This window comes from Limanda limanda, chromosome 17 (assembly GCF_963576545.1).
Source record: "Limanda limanda chromosome 17, fLimLim1.1, whole genome shotgun sequence".
NCBI lineage: Eukaryota > Metazoa > Chordata > Actinopteri > Pleuronectiformes > Pleuronectidae > Limanda > Limanda limanda.
In genome coordinates, this window is record NC_083652.1 from 14,573,621 (window position 1) to 14,598,855 (window position 25,235).

General features: G+C 40.7%; 2 protein-coding genes across 4 annotated transcripts; both read left to right on the forward strand.

Moving 5' to 3' along the window:
• The first annotated feature begins 10,375 nt into the window (after positions 1-10,375).
• Positions 10,376-15,647, forward strand: LOC133022761 (nuclear body protein SP140-like protein). Its single transcript, XM_061089652.1, has 16 exons — positions 10,376-10,660; positions 11,048-11,222; positions 11,805-12,041; positions 12,230-12,349; positions 12,490-12,623; positions 12,719-12,775; positions 12,878-12,917; positions 13,127-13,270; positions 13,348-13,455; positions 13,610-13,746; positions 13,942-14,010; positions 14,172-14,299; positions 14,444-14,552; positions 14,637-14,711; positions 14,854-14,997; positions 15,079-15,647. The coding sequence occupies exons 1-16, from the start codon at positions 10,517-10,519 to the stop codon at positions 15,175-15,177; spliced, it is 1,920 nt and encodes a 639-aa protein (XP_060945635.1). The 5' UTR covers positions 10,376-10,516; the 3' UTR covers positions 15,178-15,647.
• Positions 15,648-16,340: 693 nt separating this feature from the next.
• LOC133022762 (nuclear body protein SP140-like protein) lies at positions 16,341-24,549 on the forward strand. 3 transcript variants are annotated; one of them, XM_061089653.1, is made up of 16 exons: positions 16,341-16,617; positions 17,012-17,186; positions 17,757-17,993; positions 18,182-18,301; positions 18,404-18,537; positions 18,637-18,693; positions 18,796-18,841; positions 21,516-21,635; positions 21,713-21,820; positions 21,964-22,100; positions 22,318-22,386; positions 22,480-22,607; positions 22,894-23,005; positions 23,089-23,163; positions 23,754-23,897; positions 23,979-24,549. In XM_061089653.1, the coding sequence occupies exons 1-16, from the start codon at positions 16,474-16,476 to the stop codon at positions 24,078-24,080; spliced, it is 1,908 nt and encodes a 635-aa protein (XP_060945636.1). In that variant the 5' UTR covers positions 16,341-16,473; the 3' UTR covers positions 24,081-24,549. The 3 variants fall into 3 exon arrangements, with proteins under 3 accessions (XP_060945636.1, XP_060945637.1, XP_060945638.1); XM_061089654.1 differs by having other exon boundaries at positions 22,900-23,005; XM_061089655.1 differs by having other exon boundaries at positions 22,903-23,005.
• Positions 24,550-25,235: the final 686 nt, after the last annotated feature.

Genomic DNA, 25,235 nt, shown 5'->3' on the forward strand with positions numbered 1-25,235 from the left:
CAGGATATTTTCACATTTCACATCTTATTCTACCAAACGATGTGATTTTTGTAACATTGGGAAGATTAACCTTTGTGTTTAACTTTGGTATGTAATACAAAGTAAAAAAAAAAAAACTGCCATTACTGCCAATCGAATTCACATTCAAATTCAAATCAAAGCATCTGGTTGCCATGGTGATTGATGAGGGATGCTTTCCCAGTCATTTATTTCAAAAAATGTTTTTTTTTGCTAGTGATCTCACAAATCTATCTGTGTGTCCGGCATATTCTTGGAGTTTTCACTGTGTCTTTATTTCACAGAGAGGACTCATGGTTTCTGAATTATAGTTGTTTGAGTGCTGCACTCAGAGTTTAGATTTGTCTGTTCCCAGTGGGGAGAGAACAGGTGCATTCAGTTAGTGAGCTTTAAAGAGTCTTAATAATATAATTAAATAGCATTAAATAACATTAGATAATATTTTGTTATCAGTCATAACATTATTATTTCAAATGTAAATCAAATAGTCATCAAAATATCTTAGTAAGAAAAAAAGTATTGTTGTTGTGACAACAGGATGAATCTGATTGGTCTATTTGGAATGGAGCCCTCTGATTGGCTGTTGATTTCTTTAAATACTGTTAAAGTGTAAGACAGTTGCTGTTGCATTCTGACCTTGACTGAGGTAAGTCATGTCTCACTCTCTCTCAGTATTTACCCAGCATGCTAACCAATACAATTCAGGCTCATAATTTAAGTTTGAAATGAAACCACTGTATAATATGAAGTTGCTGCTGTTGCCCGCTGCTGTTACATATTGATAATGTGCTGTGTTCTGTTGGTTTTAGGAGAAATGTGGGAATGTTGTTGCTGGCTTGTTTTGTATTTTGTGCTGCTTATATTAATGAGTGATACGTGATAACGTGATGCTAAGTAGGGTTAGGTCCCCTAGGCCAGGCAGAGTGAGGCATTGTGGAAAAAACACCTGTAGCACCAGGATATTTTCACATTTCACATCTTATTCTACCAAACGATGTGATTTTTGTAACATTGGGAAGATTAAGCTTTGTGTTTAACTTTGGTATGTAAGACAAAGTAAAAAAAAAAACAACTGCCATTATTGCCAATCAAATTCACATTCAAATTCAAATCAAAGCATCTGGTTGCCATGGTGATTGATGAGGGAGATTTCCCATTCATTTATTTCAAAAAATGCTTTTTTTACTAGTGATCTCACAAATCTATCTGTGTGTCCGGCATATTCTTGGAGTTCTCACTGTGTCTTTATTTCACAGATAGGACTCATGGTTTCTGAATTATAGTTGTTTGAGTGCTGCACTCAGAGTTTAGATTTGTCTGTTCCCAGTGGGGAGAGAACAGGTGCATTCAGTTAGTGAGCTTTAAAGAGTCTTAATAATATAATTAAATAGCATTAAATAACATTAGATAATATTTTGTTATCAGTCATAACATTATTATTTCAAATGTAAATCAAATAGTCATCAAAATATCTTAGTAAGAAAAAAAGTATTGTTGTTGTGACAACAGGATGAATCTGATTGGTCTATTTGGAATGGAGCCCTCTGATTGGCTGTTGATTTCTTTAAATACTGTTAAAGTGTAAGACAGTTGCTGTTGCATTCTGACCTTGACTGAGGTAAGTCATGTCTCACTCTCTCTCAGTATTTACCCAGCATGCTAACCAATACAATTCAGGCTCATAATTTAAGTTTGAAATGAAACCACTGTATAATATGAAGTTGCTGCTGTTGCCCGCTGCTGTTACATATTGATAATGTGCTGTGTTCTGTTGGTTTTATGACAAATGTGGGAATGTTGTTGCTGGCTTGTTTTGTATTTTGTGCTGCTTATATTAATGAGTGATACGTGATAACGTGATGCTAAGTAGGGTTAGGTCGCCTAGGCCAGGCAGAGTGAGGCATTGTGGAAAAAACACCTGTAGCACCAGGATATTTTCACATTTCACATCTTATTCTACCAAACGATGTGATTTTTGTAACATTGGGAAGATTAACCTTTGTGTTTAACTTTGGTATGTAATACAAAGTAAAAAAAAAAAAACTGCCATTACTGCCAATCGAATTCACATTCAAATTCAAATCAAAGCATCTGGTTGCCATGGTGATTGATGAGGGATGCTTTCCCAGTCATTTATTTCAAAAAATGTTTTTTTTTGCTAGTGATCTCACAAATCTATCTGTGTGTCCGGCATATTCTTGGAGTTCTCACTGTGTCTTTATTTCACAGAGAGGACTCATGGTTTCTGAATTATAGTTGTTTGAGTGCTGCACTCAGAGTTTAGATTTGTCTGTTCCCAGTGGGGAGAGAACCGGTGCATTCAGTTAGTGAGCTTTAAAGATTCTTAATAATATAATTAAATAGCATTAAATAACATTAGATAATATTTTGTTATCAGTCATAACATTATTATTTCAAATGTAAATCAAATAGTCATCAAAATATCTTAGTAAGAAAAAAAGTATTGTTGTTGTGACAACAGGATGAATCTGATTGGTCTATTTGGAATGGAGCCCTCTGATTGGCTGTTGATTTCTTTAAATACTGTTAAAGTGTAAGACAGTTGCTGTTGCATTCTGACCTTGACTGAGGTAAGTCATGTCTCACTCTCTCTCAGTATTTACCCAGCATGCTAACCAATACAATTCAGGCTCATAATTTAAGTTTGAAATGAAACCACTGTATAATATGAAGTTGCTGCTGTTGCCCGCTGCTGTTACATATTGATAATGTGCTGTGTTCTGTTGGTTTTATGACAAATGTGGGAATGTTGTTGCTGTCTTGTTTTGTATTTTGTGCTGCTTATTTTGCTGCTTATATTAATGAGTGATACGTGATAACGTGATGCTAAGTAGGGTTAGGTCGCCTAGGCCAGGCAGAGTGAGGCATTGTGGAAAAAACACCTGTAGCACCAGGATATTTTCACATTTCACATCTTATTCTACCAAACGATGTGATTTTTGTAACATTGGGAAGATTCACCTTTGTGTTTAACTTTGGTATGTAAGACAAAGTAAAAAAACAAAAAACTGCCATTACTGCCAATCGAATTCACATTCAAATTCAAATCAAAGCATCTGGTTGCCATGGTGATTGATGAGGGATGCTTTCCCAGTCATTTATTTCAAAAAATGTTTTTTTTACTAGTGATCTCACAAATCTATCTGTGTGTCCGGCATATTCTTGGAGTTCTCACTGTGTCTTTATTTCACAGATAGGACTCATGGTTTCTGAATTATAGTTGTTTGAGTGATGCACTCAGAGTTTAGATTTGTCTGTTCCCATTGGGGAGAGAACAGGTGCATTCAGTTAGTGAGCTTTAAAGAGTTTTTAAAGCTCTCTCTCTCTCTCTCTCTCTCTCTCTCTCTCTCTCTCTCTCTCTCTCTCTCTCTCTCTCTCTCTCTCTCTCGCTCTCTCTCTCTCTCTCTCTCTCTCTCTCTCTCTGTCTGCTAATTATTTTGTATTGAATGTCTGTCAATACATCAATTTCACCTAAATCTTAAACACTATTTCATTTTGTCACCTACAGACAATCGTTTTCCAGAGATCCAGATCCAGACGACAGCAGAATATTCTTGCAAGAAAAAATCCTCTTCAATACTACTACAACTATTATTCAATAAGAAGTCAATCGTTTTCCAGAGACGACAGCAGAATATTCTTGCGAGAACAAATCCTCTTCAATACTACTACAACTATTATGCGTTAAGAAGTCAATCGTTTTCCAGAGACGACAGCAGAATATTCTTGCAAGAACGAATCCTCTTCAATACTACTTCATCTACTATTCAATAAGAAGTCAACAACCAACAAAACAGACGAAAGGAAACTTTGATTCAACTCTTTGCACTCGAGTTTCTTCCGTGCATAGTTCATTTGTCCGTTGGGAAATATGCAACAACAAGACACTGTGACGAGCCTGAAAGCCGAACTCATCCAAGCCATGGATGAGATAAAGGCTCTCAAAGATGGAACCTCGTCTCTGCAGAAGCAGCTGAGTGAAAAGGATGGTCTGCTGAAAAAAGAGACCAGGAAACGACGTCATCGCTTCCGAGCCTACGTGGACTGCCTGTATGAGCTCACTGCGTGTCAAGCCAAGTGTGAGAGACTTGAGGCAAGTCTGCACCAGGAGCAACCTCAGCCCGAGACGAGCTGGGGCAGACAGATGGAGGTGGAGGAGGAGAACCAGGTTCTAAAGGAGGAGGTCGACCTGCTGAAGGTTGGACAGAGAAGGCTGGAGGATGAGCTGCTACAAAAGAACCAGCTCATCGTGAGTGCCAATGAGAAAAAAAGAGCTCAAACCAGCGCTCATATTGACTGCCTGGCCTTACTCACGGCTAAAGAAATGGAGCTGAAGAAGAGTCAGGCAGAGACACTCCAGTTGAAGCTGCAGCAGACACCTCTTGAGAGACTGAGCTTCAGAGAGGAGGAGGTGGACAACCAGGCTCTGAAGGAGCAGGACAACCTGCCGAAGGTCGGCCCGAGGAGGCAGGAGGTGAAGCTGCAGCAGACAACTCTTGAGAGACTGAGCTTCAGAGAGGAGGAGGTGGACAATCAGAACCAGGCTCTGAAGGAGCAGGACAACCTGCCGAAGGTCGGCCAGAGGAGGCAGGAGGTGAAGCTGCAGCAGACTAGATCTGAGAGACTGAGCTGCAGAATGGTGGAGGCAGAGACGATCTGGAGCAGAGAGGTGGAGGTGGACAAGGAGAACCGGTTTCTCAAGGAGCAGCTCAACCTGCCGAAGGTCAGAAAGAGACGTTTGAGGTGAAGCTTCAGCAGACTTGATCTGAGAGACTGAACTGCAGAGAGGTGGAGCCAGAGACGAGCTGGAGTAGAGGAGGAGGTGGACAAGGAGAACCAGGCTCCCAAGAAATTGGTCAACCTGCCGAAGGCCGAACTGAGGAGGCAGGAGGTGAAGCTGCAGCAGACTCGATCTGAAAGACTGAGCTGCAGAAAGGTGGAGGCAGAGACGAGCTTTAAAAAGCTCAGTGAGACAGAGAACGAGCTGAAGTTTGTTGAGAGGATGTGGAGGAGAGAGGAGCAGCAGCTGGGGACAGTGAAGTTCCAGAAGAAAGACAAACTCCTGAACCAGCAGACAAGCATTGTACAAAGAAGAGAGGGATGTGAAGATAATGGTTTTTCCAAAATATTTTAATGACCATTATAGGTTTAGGTTGAAGGTGTGGCCGAGCTTACCTGTAAAAGATGTGTGGTCCATATGCATTAGTCTTATTTTACTTAAGTAACTGTGATACTAAACCGTTTAATTTATGTTCATAGTATTTATTCAAACTCAGACGCTATTATAGATGTATTAGTGACTGCATTGTTATGTAAATGTGCACATTCAGGCCTGCTAACACTGAATATTGTCTTGATTGACTAATCTGCTGAATACTTTCTTAAATTCATAAAAACAGTGAATGATATAAGACAGAGTGAAGCATCAATTTCTCTTATTTTGAATGTTAGAACTGCGATGTTTGAAGTGTTTGTTGGAGAAGAAGGGCTTAAACGATTTATAGTTGGTGTAAAAAGTTGTCATTGTCTTTGAATCGATTGTTTCAGACCTACAGACCGACATGAATATTTTAATGATGTAAATATGTTTAATTTTGTAAATAAATATAACAAGTAAGATAACATCTACCTGTGTATGTCTTTCTGAACGTAGATACAGGATTCATGGCTCTGATCAATTAACACAGTGTTGGAGTTACACACATCAGTGTGAATGGTTTAGTGTGCTACTGTTCACAACAACACAGCAACACAAGACCAACAATGTTGCTTACATTTTTACAATTGGTTTTATTTATATATTAAAGACTTGTAGAATGATATATTTGAGAGTCTGAAATGTGACAAGTGTATTTTGTATATTGAGGTTACAACCCCAAAAGACAGGGCCTATGAACGACTTGGTCAAATTAACACCACAAACAAGCACAAAGCCAATAATCCCAGTGAAGTTTGTTCTAGGGAAGGAACTGGGGACAATGGCTGACATTCCCACTTTCTAACACTGCTCCAATAACCCTGCCACACACGGTAATCCCATCACCACACACACACCAACAGAGAACGTAGACCCCACACACACTCACACATCCAGGACTTTTTAGCTCAGTGCAGTCCCTATAAGCTACATGCTAAGCCCTCTGCCATACAAGCCAGATCCTCTCGACTCGGCGCTGAGTCTTCTTGAAAAGAATCTTAGCACTGGCAGTCAGCCCGTACACTGCACTGCCTTTTCAGACCACAGGGCTCAGTGTGTGAGTGTGAGAGAGAGGACTGCTATCTGCAGAAAGTCCACTTTTCAGGAACAGAAGGGGAAAGGGTTTATTCTCAAAGAAAAAAAATGATTTGTTTTATTAAAAACTTCAAATCTGTCCATCCTCCAGTAGAAGGTAAAGCATCGACTAATCAGCAAACAAAAGTTATCGCCTTCGCCTCGGTAATTGCACGTAGAAAAATTTTCTTTTTGTGGGACTCCCCTCTGCCACTATGATTTAAAGATCTGCTGCATGACACTTTATGTCTCTTGAAATTGGAATAGAAATAAAGTTCCCCTCCGATAAGTTCTATTCCTGATGGGGACTGCTGATCGACTTTGCGGCTCGCCTTCCCCCAAGCGATATGCCGCCATAGCATCTCATCTTGTGGCTCTCTACCCCAGGTCCACGCCTCGCTACCTGTGCACAACACTTACAGCCAGACCCCCCCATTTAGACTGTGCATGTGTGGTGTCGCCTGGAGTAAGCATCCCATATGTCAATTTATTTATTTTCCTTTTCTCAAATAGATCTCTGTGTCCGGCATATTCTGGAGTTCTCACTGTGTCTTTATTTCACAGATAGGACTTATGGTTTCTGAATTATAGTTGTTTGAGTGCTGCACTCAGAGTTTAGATTTGTCTGTTCCCAGTGGGGAGAGAACAGGTGCATTCAGTTAGTGAGCTTTAAAGAGTCTTAATAATATAATTAAATAGCATTAAATAACATTAGATAATATTTTGTTATCAGTCATAACATTATTATTTCAAATGTAAATCAAATAGTCATCAAAATATCTTAGTAAGAAAAAAAGTATTGTTGTTGTGACAACAGGATGAATCTGATTGGTCTATTTGGAATGGAGCCCTCTGATTGGCTGTTGATTTCTTTAAATACTGTTAAAGTGTAAGACAGTTGCTGTTGCATTCTGACCTTGACTGAGGTAAGTCATGTCTCACTCTCTCTCAGTATTTACCCAGCATGCTAACCAATACAATTCAGGCTCATAATTTAAGTTTGAAATGAAACCACTGTATAATATGAAGTTGCTGCTGTTGCCCGCTGCTGTTACATATTGATAATGTGCTGTGTTCTGTTGGTTTTATGACAAATGTGGGAATGTTGTTGCTGGCTTGTTTTGTATTTTGTGCTGCTTATATTAATGAGTGATACGTGATAACGTGATGCTAAGTAGGGTTAGGTCCCCTAGGCCAGGCAGAGTGAGGCATTGTGGAAAAAACACCTGTAGCACCAGGATATTTTCACATTTCACATCTTATTCTACCAAACGATGTGATTTTTGTAACATTGGGAAGATTCACCTTTGTGTTTAACTTTGGTATGTAATACAAAGTAAAAAAAAAAAAAACTGCCATTACTGCCAATCGAATTCACATTCAAATTCAAAGCATCTGGTTGCCATGGTGATTGATGAGGGATGCTTTCCCAGTCATTTATTTCAAAAAATGTTTTTTTTACTAGTGATCTCACAAATCTATCTGTGTGTCCGGCATATTCTTGGAGTTCTCACTGTGTCTTTATTTCACAGATAGGACTCATGGTTTCTGAATTATAGTTGTTTGAGTGCTGCACTCAGAGTTTAGATTTGTCTGTTCCCAGTGGGGAGAGAACAGGTGCATTCAGTTAGTGAGCTTTAAAGAGTTTTTAAAGCTCTCTCTCTCTCTCTCTCTCTCTCTCTCTCTCTCTCTCTCTCTCTCTCTCTCTGCTAATTATTTTGTATTGAATGTCTGTCAATACATCAATTTCACCTAAATCTTAAACACTATTTCATTTTGTCACCTGCAGACAATCGTTTTCCAGAGATCCAGATCCAGACGACAGCAGAATATTCTTCCGAGCACAAATCCTCTTCAATACTAGTACAACTATTATTCGATAAGAAGTAAATCGTTTTCCAGAGACGACAGCAGAATATTCTTGTGAGAACAAATCCTCTTCAATACTACTACAACTATTATTCGATAAGAAGTCAATCGTTTTCCAGAGACGACAGCAGAATATTCTTGCGAGAACAAATCCTCTTCAATACTACTACAACTATTATTCAATAAGAAGTCAATCGTTTTCCAGAGACGACAGCAGGATATTCTTGCAAGAACGAATCCTCTTCAATATTACGTCATCTACTATTCAATAAGAAGTCAACAACCAACAAAACAGACGAAAGGAAACTTTGATTCAACTCTTTGCACTCGAGTTTCTTCCGTGCATAGTTCATGTGTCCGTTGGGAAATATGCAACAACAAGACACTGTGACGAGCCTGAAAGCGGAACTCATCCGAGCCATGGATGGGATAAAGGCTCTCAAAGATGGAACCTCGTCTCTGCAGAAGCAGCTGAGTGAAAAGGATGGTCTGCTGAAAAAAGAGACCAGGAAACGACGTCATCGCTTCCGAGCCTACGCGGACTGCCTGTATGAGCTCACTGCGTGTCAAGCCAAGTGTGAGAGACTTGAGGCAAGTCTGCACCAGGAGCAACCTCAGCCCGAGACAAGCTGGGGCAGACAGATGGAGGTGGAGGAGGAGAACCAGGTTCTAAAGGCCGAACTGAGGAGGCAGGAGGTGAAGCTGCAGCAGACTCGATCTGAAAGACTGAGCTGCAGAAAGGTGGAGGCAGAGACGAGCTTTAAAAAGCTCAGTGAGACAGAGAACGAGCTGAAGTTTGTTGAGAGGATGTGGAGGAGAGAGGAGCAGCAGCTGGGGACAGTGAAGGTCTAGATGAATCAGTATTTTAGTGACCAGGACTGTTCTGTTCTGTTCTGTTCTGTTACAGGTTAACCCTGAACTCCTCCCCCTGGGGGACAGACTGCTGCAGTTATTTGACTCACAGTTCAAAGTCGTGTTTAACATCGAGGACCAGAGCGGTGACTGATGAGCAGGGTTACGTTTTCAAACTCGTTACTCAGTGGGAAAAAAGGTTTAAAAGTTACAGAGATGCAGTTTAATAGTTGGATTTTGTGACTTTTTTACGGTGTATTAATTAAAATAACTCAGGCGTCCAACTTTATCCAACTTGAGAAAGCACTTTGCAGTGTAGATTGTATTTTTTATTAGTGTAATTGAAGTTTCAGTCATCCCACTGTTCAGGTTATAACACTTCTTGTGAAGAGGGGTTATTATAGGATACTTCTTACCATGTGACAACTCAATACAGTACTTTTTACAAGTTCACCTTCACTGTAATGACCAATGTTTAATATTTACCAGTGTTTTCCTTTTCTACAAAACTGAGTGACTTCTCCTAACATACTATAAATATATGTATTTTAAAATGTATTTTCTCCAACGCATTTGCATCATGCAAAATATCTGGATTTCCACGTCACTACACTTAAATAAAGCATTGACATGTTTTATACAAATATATAATATGTCTTTTTTATTTTATTTGTGCACATCTGATATGATGTAGACATGGTTTATTCAAAATAACCAAATGTTTGGTAACAACAAACAGTACAGTATGTACTAAGTAGTATGTATCTACTGTGTGTGTGTGTGTGTGTGTGTACTTTGTATATGTTTGTATGTGTGTGTGTATTTTATATCTATATGCTCCCTCATCACCTCTGCATTATAAAGAAAGTAATTGGACATTCCTCTCTGTGTTCTCAGAACTTCTTTTTACTTTCTGCTCCAAATGCCCGAACAGAAACTGGAAAAGGGGCTTTTGCTTATCTTGCACCTTCAGGACTGAAAGTTCAGCTAATGAACGTCTTAAGAAGCAGGATGAAGGAACTGGATGTGGATGTTTGTGGCTGCGTGGCCTGAGTCTTGGAACGTGGAGGTGATTCTTTGGATCTTCACATTCTGCTTTGTGCTATTTCTTATCAGTAGCTGTGTTTCTCTCTGGGCTGCCTGTCTTGTCCTGTGTCCACTGAAAAATAACTCAATCTTCCCGGTTGAATAAAGTTTAATAAACTTTGCTACACATATTAACTTCCCTTTGAAGAAAGCCTTTGAGGTGTGCTGTGCACTGGTGCCCCCTGGCGCCCTTGACAGGAACTGCGACTTCACAAAAACATTTCAAAGTAGTTTCACTTTCCCAACGTCACTGGAAGGAGGAAGTGAGAAACCATTCGTGGGCAGATCGTCAGGAAGAGACTTGTCCCACCGGACTCAATCTCCACACCTGGGATCCCCACAGACTTTTGACCTGTCAGATCCTCTGTCTCACATCTGGACTCGTTGAGTCCTTCAGTGATGGACCCGCTGGACTTCCTGGAGCCGGAGGAGCTGCTGCGCTTCTTCCATCGTCACAAAACAGAGATGTCCTGCATGAAGAACCCGGGCACGTTCCTCTGCCAACTTCGGGACCACGACCTGATCCCGGAGGACAGGTACAAGGTGAGGGGCTGCGCAAGCGCGCGCGCACCCACCCACACACACACGCACACACACACACGCACACTCCTCTTACGGGTCCTTATTGGATGAAACGCGCGCCCACGTGTGAGAGCGGGAAATATTAAATAATACAGAAGATAAATAATAATAATATTAATGTTTGTTAAATTTGTCTTCTGCACTTTTATAATTTGTGATTGATTTACAGTTATTGGGTCAAATGACATTGAAGCTATTCACAATTATTTATTGTGTATGAAATATGAACTGATGCATTTCAAAGACTATCATGATTGAATTATATAATCGTATGTTTGTGTGTGTGTGTGTGTGTGTGTGTGTGTGTGTGTGTGTGTGTGTGTGTGTGTGTTGTATGTCTGTGTGTAGAAAATGATTCGCATGAAGAAAAAAGAAAACATGAGGACAGCCCTGTATGACGTGCTGGACTGGGTGGAGCGGGAGCAATCCCAGCACATCCGCCTTTTCTGGAGCTGTGTTTTCAAAGACACCATCCTGAACGTCTACCCAACCCTGCAACGGCTGCGTAAAAGCCTCATTGACGGTCAGTCGCCCTTCGTGGGTTTCATGGTCATCGTTAGCGAGTAAATTGATTGTGATTCTGTTTCACTGTGTTGATCTGATCACATCCCAGCTCTTTAACTGTTTCAACACTGGCTCCTTGTCTGTTTTAGGATTGATTTTAATAATTTATTGATTAGTTTCTTGGCTTTTCATGGTGTCTTCTATAAACATATTTTTTTCAGAAGGCACATTCCTGACTTTACTTGGGGTGCCAGGTTATTATTGTGATTTTTATAACCATGATTCTTTATGTACCTCCTATTAATGAACCAGTTGTTTTCTTGCATAGAACTTTGTGCTTTTTGTTGAAAAACGCTCTATAAATATAGTTAACATAGTCATTAGTATTTCTGCTTGTTGCCACATTAGCTTTGAAAAAAATTGCAACAATCTGAACAGTCACTATTGATTCAAACATAAATGCAAAGCAGAATTAAAGATGTTAAGAAGAGTAAAGCCCTGACATGAGTACATTCGCTTACCGACACCTACAAAAAGTAGTTTCTCTGTTTTAATGTGAACCTTGTTTTTATTACACATCTGACCTTTCATTTAATTGCAGCATCTTTCCAGTTTAACACGCAACTGCCCGAGAAGGAGAAGGAAGAAATAGATGAAAGGAAAAAGAAGGAGCTCTCTGAAGTTGAGGAGGAAGAGGAGGAGCAGGTGAGCTCAGTGAAAAAGAAGAGGAAGCTGTTGAGGAGGAGCATGGGCGAGGAGGATGATGAGGAGCAGCAGCCCGGTCCTTCCTCTCAGCTGACTCCACGTCGGAGGAAAAAGTCAGAGAAAGGGTGTTTCTGTAAGTCACCTCTCATGTAGCCTTACTTAGAGCACCTGGAAGTTTGACTGCTGTAAGGTGCACTTTCAACAAAGGCTTCTATCGTTTAGAAAGTGTGTGAAATGACCTGATGAACCCTGAACGGCAAGTTAACACAGATCTGTTTGAACAAGGAAATCTTAACTTAACCCTGTGTTCAAACTTCCCAGCATCTCCGATGAAGAAAGGAGACAAAAGGGACATTTGGACTCGGCCACTTTATAAGACTCAGCTTCCTGTGACATGTGGATCCCAGGAGGGGAGTCTGAGCAGGGAGCGCCTAGCGAAAGGTCAGAGGTTAAAAAGAAATAATTGTTTCATTACTTGAATAAAAAAATGGAGGAAAAGTAGATTGTGGACATGCTTGGATTTTAGATATAACTGATATGACTGTGACGATGACACATTTCCTTTCCTCCTTGTGTCTCAGGGGAGAAGTGCATTATGTTCCAGAAACAGTGGTTTACTCCCAGTGGATTTGAGAAGTTTGCAGGGAAGGGAGGCTGTAGGAACTGGAAGACCAGCATTAGGTGTATGGATTCTCCCCTGGCAAGACTTATAAAGGTTTGTTCAAAAGCAATTCTTATTCTATAATATACACAAATCACTTCACACGCTGTAGTAAAGATTGTTTTCCTTGTTTTTCTATTTCTCTTCAGGACGGGCACCTGAAATCAGTGGGATACAAAAGACGCAATAAAACCGAATCAATACCGGTGAAAACATCTTGAATAGAAAAATAACTCATTTCAGACTCAGTATCACCTTGTTATCATTTCTTCTTATCTGGGTTATTTCTTCCTATTTCTCCCCTGCAGGCCAAGAGATCCCTGTTTCCATCTGATGGTGCAACCACAGGTTTGTATTAGTGCTAAACACTGATTATTGAAAAAGTTAGTATTTTTAGATACCAAAGCATCTGCTAATCGCAGGTAAAAGATTAAAATGTCATAATGCTATATTAGGCAGCGTATTTTCCCATGTCATTGTTATGCTTAAAATGTGTTTATTTAAGAGAGAAAACAGGAAAGGTGAAATACCCTCAAATTTGCTTCGTCCTTTTTTAGTGTTTGAGGACGACAAAGAAGAAGATGATGATGATGATGATGAAAATGAGGAGGATGATGATGATGAAAATGAGGAGGATGATCTGGAAAACCAGGAGGACCGGGTTTCTTATAGCAACAAAGAGAATTCTCCGGACGTCACAGGTGCTTATTTATATGAAGATACATTTATGCTGAGAAGAGTTAATGTTTCTCAAACTCTCAGCATGTGTCCTTTGCAGATGAAGACGGAGCGACTGAGAACCAGACGGAGCCAGAAGTGGGCAAAGTCTTCAAAGTGACATGTGGAGGTGAAGCTGGGACTTTACACCAGAAACGATTTGCATCAGGTAACGTTCACCATTGAATGTGGCGCTTGAGGAAATGTCAGGTGATGGCAGAAGTTGTTGAATATTAGTTGTTATATCTTTGTTTCTTGTGTAACGCTGTGAACTAAACCGACTAAACCAATACGTCCCATCCGTTCTTCTCTTTCTCCACCAGGGACTCGTGGAAAGTGTATCAGAACAGAGAGGAGCTGGTTAACCCCCATAGAGTTTTTAAAGGAGGCATCAAGTCAGAAGAGCTGCTGGAAGAAAGACATCGTGTGTGAAGGAAAACCACTCTGTGCTCTCATAGAGGTATAGTGTGTGTTTGTGTGTGTGTGTATCTTGGGACAAGCTGTTTGGATGGATGGATGGATGGATGGAGGGACAGATGGACGGATGATGGATGGATGGAGACAGGGAGAAAGCGAGAGGGCAACAGGAAGTTTTAAGCTTGAATCACCTGAGCTATGAAACAAAGGAAGATGATGTAGATTTGTCTTATTTCAGGCTTCAGTCTTGAAGATCCACTCCCTGCTGTGTGAGTGCAGACTGTGCAAACCAAATAAAACAGATCTGGTAAGTTTGTTCAACCGTACATTTCTCCACCTTTCATTGACCTTGACTCTGCAGGAAGAGCCGTCAAACTTTTTTATATCTGCGCTCCAGGGGAAGTAAAGTAAGATATGGTTGTGCTGTGTGTTCACTAACTTTCCGTCACGTGTTGTGTGTCCCGGCAGGAGGACCAGAATGACGATGAGTGCTGTGTGTGTAAAAGAGGAGAAGCTGACCTGGTGCTGTGTGATTCTTGCCCTTGTTCCTTCCACCAGAAATGTCACCTCCCACATGTAGATGACAACCTTTTGTGGTGAGCTTTCACCAAATTCAGAACATTTGTTGAGCTAGACTGAATAATTTGAAATTTCAGCTCATTGGGCTTTATTTTCTATTCAGACTCATATGTTTTGATGTGTGTGTGTGTGTTTGTGTGTGTTTGTGTATGTGTGTACAGGGACGACAAGCCGTGGAAGTGTACGTTCTGTGTAACCACTCAGCGGCAGTACGGTGATAAGCTGAAAATGACAGCAGCCCTCACCCACCAGATCTCAGGACACATACGGGTGAGCTCACCGAGCGACTCTCTCTCCACGTCCATCTTCATCTCCTGTGTCTCTACAGTCACTCATGCTGTTCTTCATCAACAGGAATGTCAGTATCTCGTCCTGCGTCTGTTCAGTGCTGATGACCAACACATCTTTGCTTCAGACCCACGCCTCTACGTAAGTAAGCTGCTTGATGTTGTCCTGCATGAAAAAGTAGTGCCAATAACTACGTTTATTAACTGGCTTCTGGAGGAATCTGGTCTTACATCTACACCTGACTGTGTTGAGCATTTCTTTCGTTTCTGCTTGACATCCTCAGTTGGAAAGTAACTCCACGTATGTCCAGACTCCGATGTGTCTCAAAAAAGTTACAGAGAAACTCCAGGGGAAAGAATACGGAACGGTTGGAAATTTTGTGTCTGACGTCAAACTCATATTCACCAACTGGACCTCGTACAACCAGGTAAGAATCATGGAAGAACTCTTATCTTACATTAAGATGAATCAGTATTTTATTGACCAGGACTTTTCTGTTCTGTTACAGGTTAACCCTGAACTCCTCCCCCTGGGGGACAGACTGCAGCAGTTATTTCACTCACAGTTCAAAGTCGTGTTTAACATCGATGAACAGAGCGGTGCCTGATGAGCAGGGTTACGTTTTCAAACTCGTTACTCAGTGGGAAAAAAGACTTAAAAGTTACAGAGATGCAGTTTAATAGTTTGATTTTGTGACTTTTTTTACGGTGTATTAATTAAAATAACTCAGGCGTCCAAACTTTATCCAACTTATCTGGAGAAAGCATTTTGCAGTGTAGATTGTATTTTTTATCAGTGTAATTGAAGTTTCAGTAAACCCACTGTTCAGGTTATAACACTTCTTGTGAAGAGGGGTTATTATGGGATACTTCTGACTATGTGACAACTCGATACAGTACGTTTTACCATTTCACCTTCACTGTAATGACCAATGTTTAATATTTACCAGTGTTTTCCTTTTCTACCAAACTTAGTGACTTCTCCTAACATACTATAAATATATGTATTTTAAAATGTATTTTCTCCAACGCATTTGCATCATGCAAAATATCTGTATTTCCACGTCACTAAACTTAAATAAAGCATTGACATGTTTTATACAAATATATAATATGTCTTTTTATTTTATTTGCGCACATCTGATGTCCAAATGTTTGATAACAACAAACAGTACAGTATGTAGTAAGTAGTATGTATCTACTGTGTGTGTGTACTTTGTATATGTTTGTATGTGTGTGTGTATTTTATATCTATATGCTCCCTCATCACCTCTGCATTATTAAGAAAGTAATTGGACATTCCTCTCTGCGTTCTCAGAACTTCTTTTTACTTTCTGCACCAAATGCCTGAATAGAAACTGGAAAAGGGGCTTTTGCTTATCTTGCACCTTTAGGACTGAAAGTTCAGCTAATGAACGTCTTTAGAAGCAGGATGAAGGAACTGGATGTGGATGTTTGTGGCTGCGTGGCCTGAGTCTTGGAACGTGGAGGTGATTATTTGGATCTTCACATTCTGCTTTGTGCTGTTTCTTATCAGTAGCTGTTTCTCTCTGGGCTGCCTGTCTTGTCCTGTGTCCACTGAAAAATAACCTCAATGATACCTTCCTCGTTGAATAAAGTTCAATAAACTTTGCTACACAAATAAACTTCCCTTTGATGAAAACCTGTGAGGTGTGCTGTGCTGTGGTGCCCCCTGGCGATCTGGACAGGAACTGCGACTTCACAAAAACATTTCAAAGTAGTTTCACTTTCCAAACGTCACTGGAAGGAGGAAGTGAGAAACCATTCGTGGTCAGATCGTCAGGAAGAGACATGTCCCACCGGACTCCACACCTGGAATACCCACAGACTTTTGACCTGTTAGATCCTCTGTCTCACATCTGGACTCGTTGAGTCCCTCAGTGATGGACCCGCTGGACTTCCTGAAGCGGGAGGAGCTGCTGCGCTTCTTCCACTGTAACAAAAAAGTGATGTCCTGCATGGAGAACCCGGGCACGTTCCTCTGCCAACTGCGGGACCACGACCTGATCCCGGAGGACAGGTACACGGTGAGAGGGGCTGCGCGCGCGCGGACACACACACACACATCATACGGGTCTTTATTGGATGAAACGCGCGGCCACGTGTGAGAGCGGGAAATATGAAATAAAACTGAAGATAAATAATAATAAATCCAATTAAAGAGGAGGTTTGTTTCATTTGTCTTGTGTACTTTTATAATTTGTGATAGATGTATAGTCTTTGGGTCACATGACTTTGAAGCTATTGAAAAGATTGAAATTTGTTTGTTTTTCTCAGTTATTTATTTTGTATGAAATATGAACTGATGCACTATACAGACTATCATGATTGAATTATATAATGGTATGTGTGTGTGTGTGTGTGTGTGTGTGTGTGTGTGTGTGTGTGTGTGTGTGTGTGTGTGTGTGTGTGTGTGTGTAGAAAGTGAGTCGCATGAAGAAAAAAGAAAACATGAAGGCAGCCCTGTATGACGTGCTGGACTGGGTGGAGCGGGAGCGATCCCATAACATCCACTGGTTCTGGAGCTGTGTTTTCAAAGACACCATCCTGAACGTCTACCCAACCCTGCGACTGCTGCGTAACAGCCTCATGGACGGTCAGTCACCCTTCGTGGGTTTATTGGTCATCGTTAGCGTATTAATTGATTGTGATTCTGTTTCACTGTGTTGATCTCATCACATCCCACCTCTTTAACTGTTTCAACACTAGTTTAAGGATTGATTTTGATAATGTATTGATTAGTTTCTTGGCTTTTCATGTTGTCTTCTATAAAAATATTTTTTTCAGAAGGCATTTTCCTGACCTTACTTGGGGTGCGGGGTTATTATTGTGATTTTTATGACCATAATTATTTATGTACCTCTATAAATGAACCAGTTGTTTTCTTGCATAGAACTTTGTACTTTTTGTCGAAAAACGCTCTATAAATATAGTTAGGATAGTCATTAGTAATTCTGCTTGTTGCCACATTAGCTTTGAAAAAATTGCAACAATCTGAACACTCACTATTGATTCAAACATAAATGCAAAGCAGAATTAAAGATGTTAAGAAGATTAAAGCCCTGACATGAGTACAATCGCTTACCGACACCTACAAAAAGTAGTTTCTCTGTTTTAATGTGAACCTTGTTTTTATTACACAATCCGACCTTTCATGTAATTGCAGGATCTTTCCAGTTTAACAGGCAACTGCCCGAGAAGGAGAAGGAAGAAATAGATGAAAAGATAAAGAAGGAGCTCTCCGAAGTTGAGGAGGAAGAGGAGGAGCAGATGAGCTCAGTGAAAAAGAAGAGGAAGCTGTTGAGAAGGAGCATGGGCGAGGAGGATGATGAGGAGCAGCAGCCCGGTCCTTCCTCTCAGCTGACTCCACGCCCGAGGAAAAAGTCAGAGAAAGGGTGTTTCTGTAAGTCACCTCTCATGTAGCCTTACTTAGAGCACCTGGAAGTTTGACTGCTGTAAAGTGCATTTTCAACAAAGGCTTCTATCTTCAGAAAAATGTGTGAACTGACCTGATGAACCCTGAACGGCAAGTTAACACAAATCTGTTTGAACAAGGAAATCTTAACTAAACGTTGTGTTCAAACTTCCCAGCATCTCCAATGAAGAAAGGAGAGAAAAGGGACATTTGGACTTGGCCATTTTATAAGACTCAGCTTCCTGTGACCTGTGGATCCCAGGAGGGGATTCTGAGCAGGGAGCGCCTGGCCAAAGGTCAGAGGTTCAAAAGGAATAATTGTTTTATTACTTTTAGATTTTAGATATAACTGATATGACTGTGACAATGACACATTTCCTTTCCTCCGTGTGTCTCAGGGGAGAAGTGCATTATGTCCCAGAAACAGTGGTTTACTCCCAGTGGATTTGAGAAGTTTGCAGGGAAGGGAAGCTATAAGAACTGGAAGTGCAGCATTAAGTGTATGGATTCCCCCCTGGCAAGACTTATAAAGGTTTGTTGAAAAGCAATTCTTATTCTATAATATACACAAATCACTTCACACACTATTTGTGGCAAAGATTGTTTTCTTTGTTTTTCTCTTTCTCTTCAGGACGGGCATCTGAAATCAGCGGGATACAAAAGACGCCAAAAAATGGAATCAAGACCGGTGAAAACATCTTGAATAGAAAAATAACTAAAGTCAGACTCAGTATCATCTTGTTATCATTTATTCTTATCTGGGCTATTTCTTCCTATTTCTCCCCTGCAGGCCAAGAGATCCCTTTTTCCATCTGATGGTGCAACCACAGGTTTAGGTAAGTGCAAAACAATGATTATTGAACATTTTTGTATTTTTAGATACCAAAGCACCTGCTAATCTCAGGTAAAAGATTAAAATGTCATTATGTTATAAAAGGCAGTGTATGTTTACCTGGGCATAAATCATGACTGTGGATTCAATGTATTTCCCCATGAAATTTTTACGCTTAAAATGTATTTTTTTAACCTGTTGTGCTGCATCGGCCCGGGGGCGTCCCCCAGGTGGGCTGTTTTTGCGATTAGTGTCAAACATTGTTATTTACAGAACTGCGTCATACAGCTAGGTACTAATGCAACATATCTTTAGAAAGCTGAGATTCTTTTGATTCGACTGATGTAAACCATTTCAAGATCCGATCCCCACAGCCGGTACAATTAACGTCTCAGTCAGACCGGAAACAAAATCAAAAAACTGACAAAGTCGACGTCACTCACCTTAGAAGGATCATATTAATCCACAGAATGATAACATTCCAACAGAAAAAGGTCTTGGTACATTGCCAAAGGTCCAGACGATCCAACCCAGCAACATAATCAGTCCAAAACACAATATTACATCAAAGAATAGCCACAGTCAGCTGTTGCGTAATCACAGTGCAGCCAGCAGCTCGGTGTAAACTTTGATGTATTTTCCCCCGTAACTCCCATTTGTATGTAAACACAGAGGATCTCTAGTTACACAATGGTGGCTAGCAGCTCCTTTTGGGTTAAGTGAGCTGTCAATCAAAACTTGACCCAATCGGGGATGGCATGGGCTGTCCACAGCCTACAATAGCCAATGAGACACCTCGTTGACGGACAGAGCTTGCCCCTCTTCTGACGTGTAAAGGCTGAGCCAATTGCAACCGATTGCTCTGATGACTGGCATATCGTTTAGCCAATGAAATTTCCAACATGCAGATGTGCTGCTTCACAGGAAAAATGTAAGGAGACACTAAGCAAGTCACTGCGCAACAGTGTCCAACTGGTCCCAGAGCATTGTGTGTCATTGTTTCGTCCCCGTCGTGACTGCTACATGTTGCTAACAGTATGAAAGATGTTTATTTGTATAAATTTTAAGCCATATGACCGGTTTTGTCTCCTTTAAATAAAAGTATGATTTTGAGTGTAAAAGTAGCCTTTTTAAGCCTAGTTGGTTACCATTAGGGATGAGCGAGTACAGCATTATCTGTATCTGTATCTGTTAACCATATGAATTATCCGTATCCGTGGGCGGGGCCTAACCCGGAAGTGGGTGTGATTTAACCCGGAAGTGGGCTGGTTCAACATAACTTTCTTTTTAACTTTGAAATTTTTTTATGATTTTTTTATTTTTATTTTTTTTAAATTTATTTCCACACCAGGTGTGTGTGTGTGGGTGTGTGTGTGTGTGTGTGTGTGTGTGTGTGTGAGTGAGATGCGAGGGACGTTCGCTGTCTCCCGGAGAGATGAGCACTCTGTGTTTTTGGTGTGGAAAGACGTGAATTGTATTCGTTCGCAAGTCATACAGACTGGTTTTGTTATTTTCACTTTACATTAACACTTAAAGTTTAGTGCAGTGTAATTGTTTGCCGTGATAATTAAATGCCAGTGTGATAATAAATGACAATTTCAAACCATACAAACTGTCATGTTGTACTGTATTTAATAGAGGTTAACTTTACTGTAAAGTAAGTGTGAATGTAAAGTGAAAATAACGGGGCCAGTCATTGTGACTTGTGGACGGATGTGGTTCGCGTCTTTCTGTGCTGGAAACACGGAGTGTTCATTTCTCCGGGAGACAATGAACGTCCCTCGCATCTCCAGCTCTCCTCTACTGAGCCAATGCAGGTCTCGTGAAAAATTTTCCAAAGACTCGTACCCGAAGACCCAGTCGAGAAATGAACGAATCATTTCTGCTTCCTTGACTGAGCCTATGGAACAGTCCCGATGCGCAGTGAACCTGAGTGACTGAGAGACAGACAGCTGTTCTGTGAGTGAGTGAGCAGAGCCGTGTGTGAATGGGAGGACAGTGTGACGCTGTGTGAGGATTTTCATTCAGTCCGAGCACAGATAATGACTCCGATTACTCGTATTATAATCGTACTCGGCAAAAGTGCTTTATCCGTACCGGATACTCGTTTCAGCCGAGTATCCGGCTCATCTCTAGTTACCATGGTTACAAAAGGTCCAAATGGCCTTGTGGAAAACGCCCATGCCCTGAGGAAAAAATCTGTAAAATATTCATTTTCTGTGGTATTGTTATCAAATTTGAACTTGGGCTAATCAAGGCTTCATGCTAGGGTCCCATTGTGTTTTCCAGCTCCCAGCTTCAAGTCCCAGCTAGAGTCATCTGCAGGCATCTGTTTACCAAAAAATATTTAGACAGAAATAAACCTTCTGCTTAACTGTGTTCCAACTGCTATTACTCAATGCCAGAAGGATTTAGAGTGATTCTGAACAATGGTGGGGGGAGTTCAGAATGTTACCTTTCAAAAGACACCAAGACAATGCATGTACTCCAAATGTTTCAAGAACAGCCTTCAATTTACTTTGGGTACTCCTCAGACAGATGTTTTAGGCGAATCTCACCCGCCTGTTTTGAGACATAAAAACAGGCAGAGTGAGCGTCTTAATTGTAAATGTAGATGTAACTGCTGATATTTTCATGAAAAGGGGAAATACACTAAAATTTGCTTCATCCTTTCTTAGTGTCCCAGGGAGAGGAAGAAAAAGAGGATGATGATGAAAATGAGGATGAGGAGGATGACCTGGCAAACCAGGAGGACCGGGTTTCTTATAGCAACAATGAAAATTCTACGGACGTCACAGGTGCTTGTTTATATGAAGATACATTTATGCTGAGAAGAGGTCTAGTTTTTCAAACTCTCAGCATGTGTCCGTTGCAGATGAAGACGGAGCGACTGAGAACCAGACGGAGCCAGAAGTGGGCAAAGTCTTCAAAGTGACATGTGGAGGTGAAGCTGGGACTTTACACCAAAAACGATTTGCATCAAGTAAGATTCACCATTGAATGTGGCGCTTGAGGAAAAGTCAGGTGATCGCAGAAGTTGTCGAATATTAGTTGTTTTATGTGTAACGCTGTGAACTACGCCGACCGAACCAACACTTCCCATCAGATCTTCTCTTTCTCCACCAGGGACTCGTGGAAAGTGTATTCGAACAGAGAGGAGCTGGTTGACCCCAATGGAGTTTTTAAAGGAGGCATCAAGTCAGACAGGCTTCTGGAAGAGAGACATCTTGTGTGAAGGAAAACCACTCTGTGCTCTCATAGAGGTATAGTGTGTGTTTGTGTGTGTGTGTATCTTGGGACAAGCAGTTTGGATGCATGGATGGATGGTTGATGGATGGATGGACAGATGGTGGATAGATGGACAGATGAACGGATGATGGATGGAGACAGGGAGGTAGTGAGAGAGCAACAGGAAGTTTTAAGCTTGAAAGACCTGAACTATGAGACAAAGGAAGATGATGTAGATTTGTCTTGTTTCAGGCGAAGGTCTTGAAGATCCACTCCTTGCTGTGTAAGTGTAGACTGTGCAAACCAAATGAAACAGATCTGGTAAGTTGTATTCATCCATACAATTTCTCCATTTGTTCACTGGTTGTGCTGCGTGTTGACAAACTTTCCGTCACGTGCTGTGTGTCCCGGCAGAAGAATCAAAAAAACGTCGATGAGTGCTGTGTTTGTAAAAGAGGGCAAGACCTGGTGATGTGTGATTCTTGCCCGTGTTCCTTCCACCAGAAATGTCACCTCCCACATGTAGATGACAACCTTTTGAGGTGAGCTTTTACCGAAGAAGGAGCCAATCAAGACGTAAACACCCATTTGAAGTATCTCTCTTTATGTAACAGTGTTTACATTGTGATGCATGTTCATTTACTCACATATACTTAATTTTATGCAATATTAATCCGTATTTTATTGGCGGATACACACGCTCGACCGATCTTAAGTCCGTCTCAGCTGTAAATCGTAATGTTTATATACATTCTGTGGTTCTTAGTGACCAACAGAAAGATTTCACCAGATTCACAACATTTCTTGAGCTTTACTGAATAATTTAAGGGACAGCAGACCGTGGATCTGTACGTTCTGTGTAGCCACTCAGGACTGGCGGTACGGTGATAAGCTGAAAATGACAGCAGCCCTCACCCACCAGATCTCAGGACACATACTGGTGAGCTCACCGAGCGACTCTCTCTCCACGTCCATCTTCTTCTCCTCTGCTCTACCGTCACTTATGCTGTTCTTCATCAACAGGAATGTCAGTACCTCATCCTGCGTCTGTTCAGTGCTGATGACCAACAAATCTTTGCTTCAGACCCACGCCTCAACGTAAGTAAGCTGCATTATGTCGTCCTGCATGAAAAAGTAGTGCCAATAACTAAGTTATTGTCGTGTCTTTCAAGCAGCAGAGTGTTGTCGAAGTCGATGTTTGAAGGAAGGAAACCGCGGACCCAGTACTGATATGTATACAATGTTTATTACACGGAAGTATTACAGGTCAGGACGAGCTCTAGAAGCTCTGAGATAACACACAGGCCAATAAGTGAAAATCTGCCTTGCCTCTTGCAAGACAACAATTCTTATAGGGGGTAGTGTATCCCAAACCTAGAGATAAGGTGACTAAATTGGGCATGCGTTGTACCTAAGATTTACGGACTTGTTGAAGAACATCCCTTCTTTTATCATTTCATAAGCGGGTCAAACAACATTCAGAGAAGGCAGGAAACTAACAGAACACATCTGGAATAGTATTTAAAAGTCTGAGCATAAGGCGTCATAGATATAAATGTCATTATGTTTTATAACAATGCTCAAAAGATCTCTTAGCTGAATATACGACATTATTAACTGGCTTCTGGAGGAATCTGGTCTTATGTCTACAGGTGAGCATTTCTTTAGTTTCTGCTTGACATCCACAGTTGGAAAGTTACTCCACACGTGTCCAGACTCCGATGTGGCTGGAAAAAATTACAGAGAAACTCCAGGGGAAAGAATACAGAACAGTTGGGGATTTTGTGTCTGACGTCAAACTCATATTTACCAACTGGACCTCGTACAACCTGGTAAGAATCATGGAAGAACTCTTATCTTACATTAAGATGAATCAGTATTTTAGTGACCAGGACTGTTCTGTTCTGTTACAGGCTAACCCTGAACTCCTCGCCCTGGGGGACAGACTGCAGCAGTTATTTAAATCACAGTTCAAAGTCGTGTTTAACATCGATGAACAGAGCGGTGCCGGATGAGCAGGGTTACGTTTTCAAACTCGGTACTCAGTGGGAAAAAGGGTTTAAAGATTAGAGAGATGCAGTTTAATAGTTTGATTTTGTGAATTTTTTACGGTGTATTAATTAAAATAACTCAGACGTCCAAACTTTATCCAACTTAACTGGAGAAAGCATTTTACAGTGTAGATTGTATTTTTTATCAGTCTAATTGAAGTTTCAGTAAACCCACTGTTCAGGTTATAACACTTCTTGTGAAGAGTGGTTATTATGGGATACTTCTTACTATGTGACAACTTAATTCAGTACTTTTTACCAGTTCACTTTCACTGTAATGATCACTGTTTAATATTTACCAGTGTTTTTTTCTTTTCTACCAAACTTAGTGACTTCTCCTTATATACTATAAATATATGTATTTTAAAATGTATTTTCTCCAATGCATTTGCATCATGCAAAATATCTGGATTTCCACGTCACTACACTTAAATAAAGCATTGACATGTTTTATACAAATATATAATATGTCTTTTTATTTTATTTGTGCACATCTGATATGATGTAGACATGATTTATTCAAAATAACCAAATGTTTGGTAACAACAAACAGTATAGTATGTACTAAGTAGTATGTATCTACTGTGTGTGTGTGTGTGTAGTTTGTATATGTATGTATGTGTGTGTATTTTATATTTGTTTGCTCCCTCATCACCTCAGCATTATACAGAAAGTTATTGGACATTCCTCTCTGTGTTCTCAGAACTTCTTTTTACTTTCTGCTCCAAATGCCCGAACAGAAACTGGAAAAGGGGCTTTTGCTCATCTTGCACCTTCAGGACTGAAAGTTCAGCTAATGAATGTCTTTAGAACCAGGATGAAGGAACTGGATGTGGATGTTTGTGGCTGCGTGGCCTGAGTCTTGGAACGTGGAGGTGATTCTTTGTATCTTCACATTCTGCTTTGTGCTGTTTCTTATCAGTAGCTGTGTTTCTCTCTGGGCTGCCTGTCTTGTCCTGTGTCCACTGAAAAATAAGCTCAATCTTCGTGGTTGAATAAAGTTTAATAAACTTTGCTACACAAATAAACTTCCCTTTGATGAAAGCCTTTGAGGTGTGCTGTGCAGTGATGCCCCCTGGCGATCTGGACAGGAACTGCGACTTCACAAAACATTTCAAA